The following is a 15793-nucleotide window of genomic DNA, read 5'->3' on the forward strand; positions in this document are numbered from 1 at the left end:
TAAAAATAGTCTGGTTTGTTCGACATTATTCTTACCTGTCTTTGAAGAAAAGCATCTCTCCTCGAAGACTAACGACTGCATCAAATGACAACTTGCGGCTGCATTTCTTTGGTGTCTTTTGTGGTGGTTTGCGATTTGTGATTATCTGATTTGATGCACCTAAGTAATTGGTAAGCAAAGTAGAAAGATACTGTTTGCTGCATTATCCATACTCCCAGAGATATGCAAATCATCACGACTGTCCAATTTTACTTAAAGTACATTAACTCTGTAAAAGTTACAGAACTTAAATGATTGGTGAAATGCTGATTGTGGGTTGCTGGAAAAGCGCAGGAGGTCAGGCAGCATCCAAGGAACAGGAAATAAGCCCTATGCCCGAATTTCCTGTTCCTTGGATACTGCCTGACCTGCTGCGCTTTTCCAGCAACACATTTGCAGCTCTGATCTCCAGCATCTGCAGAGCTCACTTTCTTCTCGAAATGCTGATTGTGTCAAATTAGGGAGGAATTTATGCGGGAGGGAGCAGTCAAGGTCCCAGAAAGGAAGGATGAGAGAAATTCTAAATCATTCTATTACTTATTCCAGTAAATTTACAGAGAGAGGAAGAAATTCCAGCAAGCTGTAGAAAGAGAATGCACGGTTTTCTTTGAGACGTGAACCTACCATACAGAGCCTGGATTCCCTTGACATCATCCCAAGAAAGGCGAAACTCATCCATATTTGTATATGTGTAGGTCGGGTACATTAATGCACCTGGATCCCGAGAGTGAGCCAGTCCGAGTGCGTGGCCAAATTCATGGGCAGCCACAAGGAACAAGTTATAACCTAAATGAAACAATCACAAAGCAGCCTGTTTAAAATCAATTCCAACACATTTATCTCCACTGAAAATTTAAAATCATAAACCAAGTAACTATCTATTAATCAAATAGAACACAACAGAAATATTCACTCAAATATTCAATAACCTGTATTGTATTCATATTTTGTCTTAGTTGTGAGTGAATCATGCCTTACCATAGCTTTTAAACATTTTCAATACATTTACAAATAATAAATTATTTAAAGGTAATTGGACAAACATTCAGAACATCACACCCGTGTAAAACTTCCAGAAATGAAGCAAAGCAAAGAACTGTGGATGTTGGGAATATAAATGAAATATAGAAAGTGATGGTGAAAAGTAGCAGATCTGGCAGCCTCTGCAGTGAGAGATATCAATTTGAGGCTGTGACTTCAATATAACACTTCTTTAGGACTGGCATAACAAATTAATGACATTGAATTTCTCAGGGCAATTAGAGTAGATTTGTAATCCTTCGGGCTGTAGTTTTATAGCCATTAGGAAATGTCATTGAAACCGGATGGGATTTATCCAAGGATCTCTAGGAAGCCAGGGAGGAGATTGCAGAGTCTCAGGCTTTGATTTTAAGTCTTCATTGTCTACAGGAATAATGCAGAAGACTGGAGGAATAGCAAATGTTGTTGCCTTGTTCAAGAAGGGGAGTAGAGACAACCCTGGTAATTATAGACCAGTGAGCCCTACTTCGGTTGTGGGTAAAGTGTTGAAAGGGTTATAAGAGATAGAATTTATAATCATTTAGAAAGGAATAAGTTGATTAAGGATAGTCAACACGGTTTTGTGAAGGGTAGGTCATGCCTCACAAACCTTATTGAGTTCTTTAAGAAGGTGACCAAACCGGTGAATGAGGGTAAGGCGGTTGATGTGTGTATATGAATTTCAGTAAGGCATTGGATAAGGTTCCCCACGGTAGGTTATTACACAAAATACAGAGACATGGGATTGAGGGTAATTTAGTGGTTTGCATCAGAAATTGGCTAGTTGAAAGAAGACAGAGGGTGTTGGTTGATGGGAAATGTTTATCCTGGAGTTCAGTTACTAGTGGTTAGCTTTTATTGTTGGAGGGATTGAGTTTTGGAGCCATGAGGTCATGCTGCAGCTGTACAAAACTCTGGTGCGGCCACACTTGGAGTATTGCGTACAGTTCTAGTCACTGCATTATAGAAAGGATGCAGAAACATTGGAAAAGGTTGAGAGGAGATTGACTGGGATGTTGCCTGGCTGGAGGGAAGGTCTTATGAGGAAAGGCTGAGGGACTTGAGGCTGTTTTTGTTAAAGAGAAGAAGGTTGAGAGGTGACCTCATTGAGACTTATGAGATAATCAGTGGGTTAGATAGGGTGGAGAGTGAGAGCTTTTTTCCTCCGATGGTGATGGCTGGCACAAGGGGACATAGCTTTAAATTGAGGGGTGAGAGATATAGGACAGATGTCAGAGGTAGTTTCCTTACTCAGAGAATAGTAGGGGCGTGGAACACCCTGCCTGCAACAGTAATAGAGTCACCAACTTTAAGGGCATTTAAATGGTCATTGGATAAACATATGGATGGAAATGGAACAGTGTAGGTTAGATGGGCTTCAGATTGGTTCCACAGGTCAGTACAACATCGAGGCCAAAGGGCCTGTACTGCGCTGGAAGGTTCTACATTCTAACATTAAGATATTGCAAAATAAACCTCTCAAAATTAATATTGCTAGTTAATAACTAAGTTCTTTTCTGACTAGAAATACCCTATTAACTTGTTCAGATTTTCTCTGCTGAATCACTTTCATAACTGTGATCAGTTTATGTACCGTTTGCCCCAATTGTCCAGGTCTCATCTTCATCGAAGTGCGTGTCACCTCCAATGCCTGCTGCAGGGGGGAAAGCATGGGCCAATAATCCGTCAGCTCCATCAAAGGGATAACTATCACCGTGTTCTGGAAATAATGGAACAAAGAATCATCAGAGTTAATCCCGAGCCTGTGACTAGCTGGTAACATGCTAAACACTGCAAAGTGAAACCAACACCAACAATTAAAGCAACTGTTCATGGTGTAACAAGTCCTCCTTTTCACAAATGAGCTCTCAGGATAGATTGGGCCAATCAGAAGCCAACTTGAGGTACAACTCAGGTGATGGGATGCCTTGTCCACTTTGAGGGAGTCTGGCCCTTCAGCGAGCTGAGAGATCAGGGTATTTTATAGCTCATCTACTCAAGGCCAGTTTAACCTTCTCGATGTGGACATGTTCTAAGGAAAGGTGATTATCGAACAGCTGGAGCTTGCCGTGGGAGCAGCCAGCACCATTCCCGTGGAGTCTGAGAGAGAAATCCTGCTCCTTCCAGCCTGTCAGCGGTCACTGTACATCTACCTTATTGTTGCTGCTGAACATTTTAATGAAACTTGCAGGAACTTGAGTCCCCAGAAAGCACTCACCCTGCTGTGTACCACAATTTGTTTCCTAAAATTGCATGCACATGACACAAACAGGGACTATCCAATGGAAGACATTTTGTAAATTGACGATGACCACACCGTTGTTGTCAATGGGCCCATTTTCCAGTGACTATGGATTTCTCTATATAAGGTCATTGAAGTTCTCAGCCACCCAATGACACTTGCTCATTTCCACAGAAATCAGGACAATTGTCCGTTTGTCACTAAATAGTGAATGATATTTCACCAACGGTTCATTGGTGGTTGTTTGAGCAGAAATGAGAATTTCTGGATGATTTCTTCCTGATCTCCCCCAACTTAACCTCAGTGTGAAGAAGTGAACTGTACTGCTGTAACTAACAACACCGGGGAGAGAGTGAGTTCAGAATCCTATATGTTCCGCTGCTTTCATCAGTACATCACCCTAAACCATCTGGAAATTCTGAATCCCTTTCTTCAAATGGAAAACCTAATCACAGGAAAAGAAAACTTTGATAAATTCAGAAATCAAAATCTTTTATCAGTCTGTGGGTGATGTCACAGTGAAATGACTAGTCATAAAACTTTAGGAATTGAATTCAAATATATACTCATGAATATTTGCTTTAGTAAATATTGCAATATGTCGCTAAGAGGTCTCGTTATGTATTTTGTTACTGTATCCCTACCGTGGGGAAACAGGCCATTCAGCCCAACAAGCCCACACTGACCTTCTGAAAACTAATCCACCCAGCCCTATTCTCCTACCCCATTACTCTACATTTACCCCTGACTGATGCTAACCTACACACCCCTGTATACTATGGGCAATTTAGCACCGCCATTCCACGCTAACCTACACATCTCAACACAGACAACTGCCTGAGGCTGGAATCGAACTCAAGTCCCTGGCGCTGTGAGGCAGCAGTGCTGACCACTGAGCCACCGTGCTGCCCATGATTAGAAACTGGGAATATTTACTAAAGCAAATATTCATGAGTATATATTTGAATTCAATTCCTAAAGTTTTATGACTAGTCATTTCACTGTGACATCACCCACAGACTGATGATAAAAGATTTTGATTTCTGCATTTATTCTGAAGTCAGCTACAAATCAAGTTGATGACGGCAGTGCGGTGCAGATCTCATTTACATGGATTTTAGTAAAACTCTGACAAAGCTCCACATGGCAAACTATTTAGCAAAGTTAGATGGATTGGGATTCAGGATGAGCTTTCCAATTGGATACAAAATTGGTTTAATGGGAGGAGAAGAGAGTGGTGGAGGGTTGTTTTTCAGACCGGAGGGCTGTTACCAGCAGTGTTCCACAGGGATCAGTGTCGGGTCTACTTTTATTTGTCATTGATATAAATGATTTGGATGAGAATGATTTGTGGATGATGTCTAAATTGTTGGTATAGTGGGCAATGAAGAAGGTGATCCAAGATTACAAACAGATCTTGATCAATTGGGTCGATGGGTTGAGGAGTGGCAGATGGAGTTTCAATTTGAATAAATGCAAGTTATTGCATTCTAGTAAAACAAACAAGGACAGGACTTGCACAGTTAATGGTGGGGCCCTGTGGAGTGTTATAGAACAGAGACCTAGGGGTTCAGGTAAATAATTGTTTGAAGTTTGTGCCACAGGTAGAGAGGGTGGTGAAGACGTTGTTTAGCACACTCGCCTTCATTGTTCAGATCATTGAGTAAAGGAGCCGAGACATCATGTTGAGGTTTATACAGATCATTGGTGAGGCCGCTCCTGGAGTACTGTGTGTAGTCCTGGTCACCCTGTCATAGGAAGAATACTATTACATTGGAGAGGGTTCAGAGGAGATTAACCAGGATTTTGCTGGGTCTGGAAGGTTTGATTTATAAAAACAATGGGTTGGATAGGCTGAGACTATTTTGACTAGAGCATAGGAGGTTCAGTGGTGAACTTATAGAGGTTTATAAAATCATGAGGGGCATCGATAAAGTGAATAGCAAGGGTCTTTTCCCGAGAGTAGGGGAGTTCAAAACCAGGGGCATATTTTTGAGGTGAGAGGAGAAAGTTTTAAACAAGACATGAGGGAGCAACGTTTTTACACAGAGTGCTGTTCGTGTGTGGAATGAACTACCAGAGGAAGTGGGAGATGCCGGTATAATTACAAAGTTTAAAAGACAGATGGATAAGTACATGTACAGGAAAGGTGTGGAGGGATATGGGCCAAACGTGGGCAAGTTGGACGAGTTTAGTTTGGGAACATGGTTGGGCCAAAGGGTCTGTTTCCCTGCTGGATGGCTGTATGATTTTATCACTCTGTACCTCGAGTTCCAAAAGAGATCATGACATCAGCTTCTCCTTCATAGACTCTTGTGAACTTCAACGGCGTGACTTCACTCCAAATCAAAAAAGCTTTCCAAATTGCTGTGTCCACATCCACAGACTGAAGATCCGGGGTGTAGTTTGTTATTCTTTATGAAAGAAAATAGAAAATAAAGGTATTGGGATAAAAATAACAACTACATTTTGGTGGAACAGGCACTTTGTAGCAAATGCTGCAAATTAGGCATTTTACGACACCTTTCCGATTATAAAAACATCACTTATCCAATAACTTGCTGGAAATGCTATGTGAGAATAAAGGGTAATGGAGCGAGAGTTCATCCACTCAACCAACAAGACTTTAGGATTGGAAATGAAGAAAGGAACAATGAAGAAGTTGTAAATTAGAGTCAATCAGTTACAGAAAGAGAAAAGATGGTGAAAGGAAAGTTAAATTCGGAGAGGACAGAAAATAACAAAATGAAAAAGTAACAACTTTAAGACCTTCATTGAACTTAAGAATTGCAATGTTTCTGGAACAATGATGAAGAGATTGAACAGTTGACATTGTGTCCTTCTGAGACACAGACTGATTAATTCAGAAATATCAGATCAAGAAGAGATTACTTATACTTTTAATTACCAATTTTTATGATCCTATTAATGGCCATTTTTAAAGTAAATTTAGCCAAAATGTAGGCTAAGAACTAGACGCTGTTTCTCTCAAGAAATGACTGAATAAAACAAATCAACCCGAGAGATTCCACTCCACAACCATTCCCTAAACTTGCTGTCAATTTTGTGCATTAATAAGAACATGCATACTTAGCATATTTAGCATAAGCTGACTTTTTAGCAAATTTTGACCCAATCACTCACGGAAATAATGCCATGAAATATTATAAAAACTGTTACCTGTATGTGATATTGTTTTTTTTCCATTTAATCTTTCTTGGAAAGAGATTGTATTCAGCAACATCGGGGACTCCACATCGAGGCTTTTCCATGACTTCCATTGTTGCCGAATCCAGATTCCCAGTTACCTGAAGACCAAAGAATTCTTGCATTTTCTTAATCTTATCTGATAGGGACCTCTTTGATACATAGTTTATTGGCAGATTGATTGCAAACGTTGGTGAACTGTCTTCAAGCTTGTAAAATCTGTTCAAATATGTCTTCAAGAAAAATAAATATTCACATTATTAAACTTGATATTAGCTGTGAAAGAAGAAAATGTTTAGACTTAAAGGGATCACAAATTTTATTTTGCTAATTGCACTCCACGCCATACCTCTGCAAATTGCCAGTCCTGCTCATTTTTCTCCACTTCTGAAAGTAGTGGAATAGTGGAGGAAAATTTAACATAAAGTACAATAAATAAAACTGAAAACCAAAGGCAATTCATCATTCTGTTCTCAACTGAAGATTGAGAGAGGAAATTGTATCTCTGGCTTTCTCCCTGTGGCTTTTATAGTTTTTCCTCACAGATGTTGGGTTAATTACAGGGTGATTCAAACGTGATTTAGAGCTAAAACCAGTCGTCTCATAATTGGTTAAGCGTAGCCAGGAAGTCCATTAAAGGATATTCTTTCCTCCCGTCACCCAGTCAGTTACGCTGACTACTAAGAAGCACTTCAAATAATGTTGAAATTAACTGTCATGTCACTACAACATACAAAGATGAATGTTGAGTTTCTAGGAAATTGTATTCTTTTCTAACTATAGTGGAAATGGGTAACATTTCGTGACGGATTATTATATTGTGGTGAAGTGGGTTCATGCAACCAAATCTCTCATCACAAAGCGTCATCATATGCTAAACAAGAGCCAGGAGGCGATACAAAAATTTGGCTAATTCTTTCAAGTCCTAAACAGGTAAACTACAGAGCCCATGGCAGCATACCTGTTGAGATCTCTTAAAACACTTCACATCTACATAGTTTCTGACAGGTGAGAAACACACCAGAACAATTTGCTGATATGAAATCAGAATGTCACTGAAGAGCTGGAAGCTGGAGAGTTCATTGCTTCCACTTTGAATCCCTGTCAGGGTGCTGTACATCACATGCAAAACCATGCACCTGGCATTGAGAGACAGAAACCCTCAGAACATCGGAGAAGTATTTTGAAGTGTACTTGCAATGTCAAAGCATAGAAGGCTATATACCACATACTGGAGAATGGGATTAAAATGGTTAGGTGTTGTTTTTAACTGATGCAGGTTGATGGGCTGAATGGATAGTGAGGTGGTAGCAGAGCAGTATGGGTCTGGGGCCAGGGTAGTACCTGACTTCAGCCTTGGTTGGGTCTGGTGTAGAGGTGATGGAGGAGGGATGGTGGTACAGGCGGCATTGTTGATGAGCTGGCTCAGGCCCTGCTGGTCTCTAAGTTATTTTTCCTTTTCTCCCCCCCCTTTATTCTTAAATTATTTGAGACAGCACCAAATTGTGGTAACAAAAGAAAGCTTTTCACGGTATTTCATTGTTTCTTAATGCAAAATGCACATTCCTTCATTCATTAAAACCGCAGATATCAAAAATCTAAATCAAAACAGAAATTTCTGGCAGCATTTGCGGTGAGAGAAAGCAATGTAATTTTGCGAGTTCCATGACACTTCAGAATTCTGAAATATATTACTAACTAGACTTTGTAAAAATTCCAGAAAAGTCTCTAAAGTTCTGTGAAGAAATCTTGTATCTATGGGTTGCTCTTTGTAAATGAGTGCGTGAGTCAAAATGAGACTCTTTGGTTTCTAGGAAGCTGACTATTCAGTGCATTGAGTCCACACCAATCCTGTGGAAATACATCCCATTCAGACCCAACCCCTACCCTTGGAACCCTACATTTCCCTTTGCTAACCCACCTAGTCTACACATTCCTGGACATTATGAGACATTTTACCATGGCAGCATCCAAGGAACAGGAAATTCGACGTTTCAGGCATAAACCGCGCGAAACGTCGAATTTCCTGTTCCTTGGATGCTGCCTGACCTGCTGCGCTCTTCCAGCAACACATTTTCAGCTCTGATCTCCAGCATCTGCAGTCCTCACTTTCTCCTCGACATTTTACCATGGTCAGTCCATCTTACCTACACATCTTTGGACTGGGAGGAAGCTGGAGCTCCCAGAGAAACCTGCACAGAACAGGGAGAACATGCAAACTCCAGGCAGAGTCGAATTGAACTTGGGTCCCTGGCGCTGTGAGGTAGCAGTACCAACCACTGAGTCACCATGCTACTCCAAATCCTGGCCTCGAATGAAAGATTAGCACCTATGCTGACCTGGAGATGCGCATGAAAAAAACAATGTTTATTTGTACATGTACAGTAAATATATCATTTGCATAATCACATTTGAAACTAATTAAAGCATTGGTTTCTTGAGAGAATGTTTTGCAATATTCACGTCACTAAGGTCCACAAAAATTTCCACTTGCTGGCCACATTTCCTGCCAGTAAAGATGTGCAGATAAATAGAAACTGTCTCTGCACAGTGAGGTTGGTCAAACAAACCATTCCTCCTACCTTCTCACTATTCCAGCCATCTTTCACTTAGAGTCGTACATAGAGTTGTACAGACATAGAGATGTGCAGTCACAGAGTCATACAGTGGGAGATGTACAGTCACAGAGTCATACAGTCATAGAGATGTACAGTTGCAGAGCCATACAGTCACAGAGCCAAACAGTCATAGAGATATACAACCACAGAGTCATACAGTCATAGAAATGTACAGCACAGACACAGACTGTTTGGTTTCACTTGCCCATGCCAACCAGATTAATCTAGTCCCATTTGCCAGCGTTTGGCCCATATCCCTCTAAACCCTTCCTATTTGTGGTAGTTTTCCAAAATTTGCTGGACTTTGAGGCAGTTCCAGCAGATTGGAAAACAGCCAATGTTTAAAAAAGGAGACGGAAAAGAAGTGGAGAATTATAGGCTGGTTGGCTTAACTTCTGTAGTGGGGAATTCTATCATCAAGGAAGAATCTATCATCAAGGAAGAATCTATCATCAAGGAAGAAATAGCCAACCCAGATAGAAACTGTCCATTAAGCAGATGTAGCATGGCTTCTTCAAAGACAGGTCATGCTTAAGTAATCCACAGGAATTATATGAAGCCATGATGAGCACAGTGGACAATGGGAACCCGTTAGATGTGATGTACCTAGATTTCCAAAAGGCATTTGACAATTTGCCGCACAAAATGCTGCTGCATCAGATAAAGATGCAAGGCATTACAGGCAATGCGTTAGCATGGAGAGGGGAATGGTTAACCTAATAAGCAAAAAGTGGAGATATTTGAGTGCTTTTCTGGTTGGGTATCGGTAGCTCGTGATGTAACTCAAGAATCAGTGTTGGGACAACAATAATTGACAATTTACAAAGATGGTTTGGAGTTGGAGACTACATGTTATGTGTCAAAGTTTGTGGATGACACTAAGATGTTTCCTACAGAAACATATAAAACTATGAAGGGAATAGATAATATGGAAGTAGAGAGGATGGTTCCACTGGCAGGTGAAACTAGGACAAGAGGGCATAGCCTCCAGATTAGAGGGAGCAGATTTAGGGCTGAATTGAGAAGGAACATCTTCACCCCAAGGGTTGTGAATCTGTGGAATTCCCTGCCCAGAGAAGTAGTTGAGGCTTCCTCAGCAAATGTTTTTAAGGCTAAGGTAGTTAGTTTTTGAACAGTAAAGGGATTAAGGGTTATAGTGAGGAGGCGGGTAAGTGGAGCTGAGTCCATGGAAAAACCAGCTGTGATACTATGGAATGGCAGAGCAGGCTCCAGGGGCCAGATGGCCTCCTCCTGCTCCTCGTTCTTATGTTCCTATTCATATCCCCATCCAAACGCCTCTTAAATGTTGCAATTGTACCAGCCTCCACCACTTCCTCTGGCAGCTCATTCCATACACATACCACCCTCTGTGTGAAAAATTTGTCCCTTAGGTCTCTTTTATATCTTTCCCCTCTCACCCTAAACCTATGCCCTCTAGTTCTGGACTCCCCGACACCAGGGAAAATACTTTGTCTATTTATCCTATCCATGCCCCTCATGATTTTATAAACCTCAGTAAGATCACCCCTCAGTCTCCGACGCTCCAGCGAAAACAGCCCCAGCCTGTTCAGCCTCTCCCTGTAGCTCAGATCCTCCACATCCGTGTAAATCTTTGCTGAACCCTTTCAAGTTTCACAACATCTTTCCGATAGGAAGGAGACCAGAATTGCATGCAATATTCCAACAGTGGCCTAACCAATGTCCTGTACAGCCACAACATGACCTCACAACTCCTGTACTCAATACTCTGACCAATAAAGGAAAGCATACCAAATGCCTTCTTCACTATCCTATCTACCTGCGACTCCACTTTCAAGGAGCTATGAACCTGCTCTCCAAGGTCTCTTTGTTCAGCAACACTCCCTAGGACCTTACCATTAAGTGTATAAGACCTGCTAAGATTTGCTTTCCCAAAATGCAGCACCTCGCATTTATCTGAATTAAACTCTACCTGCCACTCCACAGCCCATTGACCCACCTGACCAAGATCCCATTGTAATCTGAGTTAACCCTCTTCACTATCCACTATACCTCCAATTTGGTGTCATCTGCAAACTTATTAACTGTACCTCTTATGTTCACATCCAAATCATTGATATAAATGATGAAAAGCCTCCTATGCCCCTTGTGCTTTTGTCCCCACTGTTGCCACTGCACTCCTTCTCCCACTCCATTACCTTATAACCTTCCTCAACCTCTTCCTCCTCATCTCCCCTCCTCTTTTCTTCCATTCACTTCCCTCGACACCCATCTCAGTCCCTCGTCTCCCTTCTTTTCACTCACTTCCTTTCCCTGCCTACTACTTTCTACTTCTCAGTCCAGACTTCTTCCACATTTCTTCTCCTCCCTCCATCCTCTCTGTCCTCACCATCTCCTCCTCTCTCAGCACACTCAGGAATGACTCAGGCTGCAATAACATTCCAACAACAACACGCGCTCCTCAAATGGATAAACTCGTCTTCATCTGTCAACCTGACCATGGTATACACCAGCTGCAGCAACATCATGATACTTGAAACTGTGCAGTTACAAGAATGTTTTGATTTATAGTTCCTACCATAATAAAAACTCAAGGATCATGTCATAGCTTTCTTCCCTGGAGCATAGAAGCATAGGGCGACCTTATAAACATCTATAAATCATGAGAGGCACAGAAAAGGGAGAGAACCAACAGCTTTTCCCCTGGGTAGGGGAGCCTAAAATTAGAGAGCATAGGTTCAGGGTGATATGGACCCAAAGGACTGAATGGCCTGCTTCCACACTGTAGGACCTGTTGCAATTGTACCAGCCTCCACCACTTCTTCTGGCAGCTCATTCCATACACGCATCACCCTCTGTGTGAAAATATTGTCCCTTAAGTCCCTTTGATTTCTTTCTCCTCTCACCCTAAACCTATGCCCTTTAGTTCTGGACTCCCCAACCCCAGGGAAAAGACCTTGTCTATTTACCTGCTCCATGCCCTTAGTCAAAGAGTCAATAACATGGTGTATAACTTTGAAGTGAAAAGCAAGAGGTTTAGACAGTATTTGAGAAAACCTTTTCCACTCAGAGGGTTGTGAGGGTGTTGAATGCACTTCCTGGGAGGGTAGCTGAGACAGGAATGCTCACAATCTTCAACCAAGTGCTTGGAAGAGCACTCAACATATCATAACATTCAGAACCAAGGATCTAGTGCGGGAAAGTAGGACCACAGTAGACCATGGTATAGTTTCGGAAGTCCAAAGTTGGGAAGCTGAAGACCCTCTTCTGTCCTGTATGACTCTATCATTCTGTGCTCTCCCTCATCCATATAGAGTAATGGGTATGGATATTGGATACTGGGTGTGGATATAGGATAATGGATGTGGCTTTAGGGTGATTGGTATAGATATATGGTGGATAAGTGTGGGTATAGGGTGATGGGTGTTGTTTTAGGATGATGGTTATAGATGTAGGATGATGGATGTGGATTTAGGGTACTGGGTGTGGATATAGAATGATGGGGGTGGCTATAGGATGATGGGTGTAGATATAGAATGATGGGGGTGGCTATAGAATGATGGGTGTAGATATAGAATGATGGGTGTGGATATAGGATAATGGGTGTGGATATAGAGTAATGACTGTGGACATTGAATAATGGGTGTGGATATAGAATAATGGATGTGGATATAGGATGATGGGGTGGATATAGGGTAATAGATGCAGATATAGGTGCAAATGTGTTGCTGGTCAAAGCACAGCAGGCCAGGCAGCATCTCAGGAATAGAGAATTCGACGTTTCGAGCATAAGCCCTTCATCAGGAAGGCTTATGAAGGGCTTATGCTCGAAACGTCGAATTCTCTATTCCTGAGATGCTGCCTGGCCTGCTGTGCTTTGACCAGCAACACATTTGCAGCTGTGATCTCCAGCATCTGCAGACCTCATTTTTTACTTTTTGATGCAGATATAGGGTAAGGGGTGTGGATAGAGGATGATGAGTAGATATGGGAAATATAGAATGATGAATATAGATGTAGGATGATGAGTGTGGATATAGTATGATAGGTATTGATAAAGTATGATGGATGTAGATATAGGATGATGGGTGTTGATATAGAATGATGGGTGTGGATATAGGATGATGGGTGTGGTTATAGGATGATAGGTATATATAGGAGGATGGGTGTGGGTATAGGATAATCAGCGTGGATATAGGATGTTGGGTGTAGATATAGGATGATGGGTGTAGACATGGCTTTGTGCGTGGGAAATCATGTCTCACAAACTTGATCGAGTTTTTTGAAGAAGTAACAAAAAGGATTGATGAGCTCAGAGCGGTAGATGTGGTCTATGTAGACATCAGTAAGGTGTTCGACAATATTCCCCATGGGAGACTGGTTAGCGAGGTTAGATCTCATGGAATACAGGGAGAACTAGCCATTTGGATACAGAACTGGCTCAAAGGTAGAAGACAGAGGGTGGTAGTGGAGGGTTGCTTTTCAGACTGGAGGCCTGTGACCAGTGGAGTGCCACAAGGATCGGTGCTGGGTCCTCTACGTTTTGTCATTTACATAAATGATTTGGATGTGAGCATAAGAGGTACAGTTAGTAAGTTTGCAGATGACACCAAAATTGGAGGTGTAGTGGACAGCGAAGAGGGTTACCTCAGATTATAACAAGATCTTGACCAGATGGGCCAATAGGCTGAGAAGTGGCAGATGGAGTTTAATTCAGATAAATGTGAGGTGCTGCATTTTGGGAAAGCAAATCTTATCAGGACATATACACTTAATGGTAAGGTCCTAGAGAGTGTTACTGAATAAAGAGACCTTGGAGTGCAGGTTCATAGCTCCTTGAAAGTGGAGTCGCAGGTAGATAGGATAGTGAAGAACGCGTTTGGTATGCTTTCCTTTATTGGTCAGGGTATTGAGTACAGGAGTTGTGAGGTCATGTTGCAGCTGAACAGGACATTGGTTAGGCCACTGTTGGAATATTGTATACAATTCTGGTCTCCTTCCTATCGGAAAGATGTTGTGAAACTTGAAAGGGTTCAGAAAAGATTTGCAAAGATGTTGCCAGGGTTGGAGGATTTGAGCTACAGGGAGAGGCTGAACAGACTGGGGCTGTTTTCCCTGGAGCATCGGAGGCTGAGGGCTGGCCTTATAGAGGTTTACAAAATTATGAGGGGCATGGATAGGATAAATAGACAAAGTCTTTTCTCTGAGGTGGGGGAGTCCAGAACTAGAAGGCATAGGTTAAGGGTGAGAGAGGAAAAATATAAAAGAGACCGAAGGGGCAACCTTTTCACACAGAGGGTGGTACGTGTATGGAATGAGCTGCCAGAGGAAGTGGTGGAGGCTGGTACAATTGCAACATTTAAGAGGCATTTGGATGGGTATATGAATAGGAAGGGTTTGGAGGGATATGGGCCGGGCGCTGGCAGGTTGGACTAGATTGGGTTGGGATATCTGGTCGGCATGGACGGGTTGGACCAAAGGGTCTGTTTCCATGCTGTACATCTCTATGACTCTAGAATGATTGGGGTGGATATAAGATAATGGGTGTGATTATAGGATGATGGTTATAGATATAGGAAGATGGGTGTGGATATAGGATGATGGGTGTGGTTATAGGATGGTGGGGGTGGATATAGAGTAATGAGTATGGATATAGGATGGTGGGTTGGATATAGTGTAATAGGTGTAGATATAGAGTAATGGGTGTGGATATAGGGTAATGGGTGTGGATATAGAGTAATGCGTGTGGATATAGGATGATGGGTGTGGATATAGAGTAATGGGTGTGGATATAGGATGATGGGTGTGGACATAGGGTAATGGGTGTGGATATAGGATGATGAATATAGAGTAATTGGTGTGGATATAGGGTAATAGGTGTGGATATAGGATGATGGGTTTGGATATAGGGTAATGGGTGTGGATATAGGATGATGGGTTTGGATATAGGGTAATGGGTGGGGATATAGGATGATGGGTATAGATATATGATGATGGGTGCAGGACCGTCCCGAGTATATTGCATTTAGGCTCAGTGTTATTGACATTTCAGTGTGATGGCTGCAGTTATCACTGTGATGGCTCAGGAATCCTTGATGTTTGAGACTTCCTGCAGTGAAGGAGAACCATTATTTGTGCGAGGTAAGTAGTACATAACTCTTACAATTTCTTCAGCCATGGGTGGTCTGAAGAGGCTACTCATTGTCCAATGGATGTAATGTAACCAGGTCTAATATAGATGTGCAAGTGAACGTATATTTGTAAAGATGCAGGATATTTCACCTGTCCCACCGGTGTCTAATGAGCATGTTTCATTTGTCTCCTCTGTCACCCAATAAATCTGGATGCAGTCCCCACCTCTGCAGCTGGGTAGAGGGAGCTGGCTCTACTTGGTCCTCTGGTCCTGGAGGACTCCACAAGGGCCTGATGTCTATTGGCCCCAGAGGGGATGTCCCTCCATAGCCCATGTGGAAACAAGCCCAGTCTATCAACCTGTCCTTGGAATACAACCTGCTCATTCTTGCTCTATCAGTCTGATGGATCTTCAATGACTCCAACAAGGAAACCAATACAGCAGAGTTTTTCAGGTACATTTTGGTCAATATCCTATCACTGGAATATAATACTCTTATGTTCCTCATGTTCAAATCCTCTCATTATGAGCCGGCAGCCCATATGCTTTCCTGTT

The 15793-nt window shown here is 42.0% G+C and overlaps 1 protein-coding gene across 1 annotated transcript in view; it reads right to left on the bottom strand.

Annotated features, from left to right (window-relative positions):
* The window catches only part of LOC132816610 (collagenase 3-like), a 29658-nt gene extending 22992 nt beyond the window's left edge, over positions 1-6666 (bottom strand). The window contains exons 1-6 of the mRNA XM_060826425.1: positions 6482-6666; positions 5567-5715; positions 2654-2779; positions 660-825; positions 382-410; positions 36-120 (exon numbers count right to left, since the gene is read on the bottom strand). Of these exons, the coding sequence (XP_060682408.1) occupies positions 36-120; positions 382-410; positions 660-825; positions 2654-2779; positions 5567-5715; positions 6482-6633 (707 nt within the window). The 5' untranslated portion in view covers positions 6634-6666. The remainder of the gene's footprint in view (positions 1-35; positions 121-381; positions 411-659; positions 826-2653; positions 2780-5566; positions 5716-6481) is intronic.
* Between the last annotated feature and the right edge of the window lie 9127 nt (positions 6667-15793).

Source organism: Hemiscyllium ocellatum, chromosome 6, assembly GCF_020745735.1.
Source record: "Hemiscyllium ocellatum isolate sHemOce1 chromosome 6, sHemOce1.pat.X.cur, whole genome shotgun sequence".
Lineage (NCBI taxonomy): Eukaryota > Metazoa > Chordata > Chondrichthyes > Orectolobiformes > Hemiscylliidae > Hemiscyllium > Hemiscyllium ocellatum.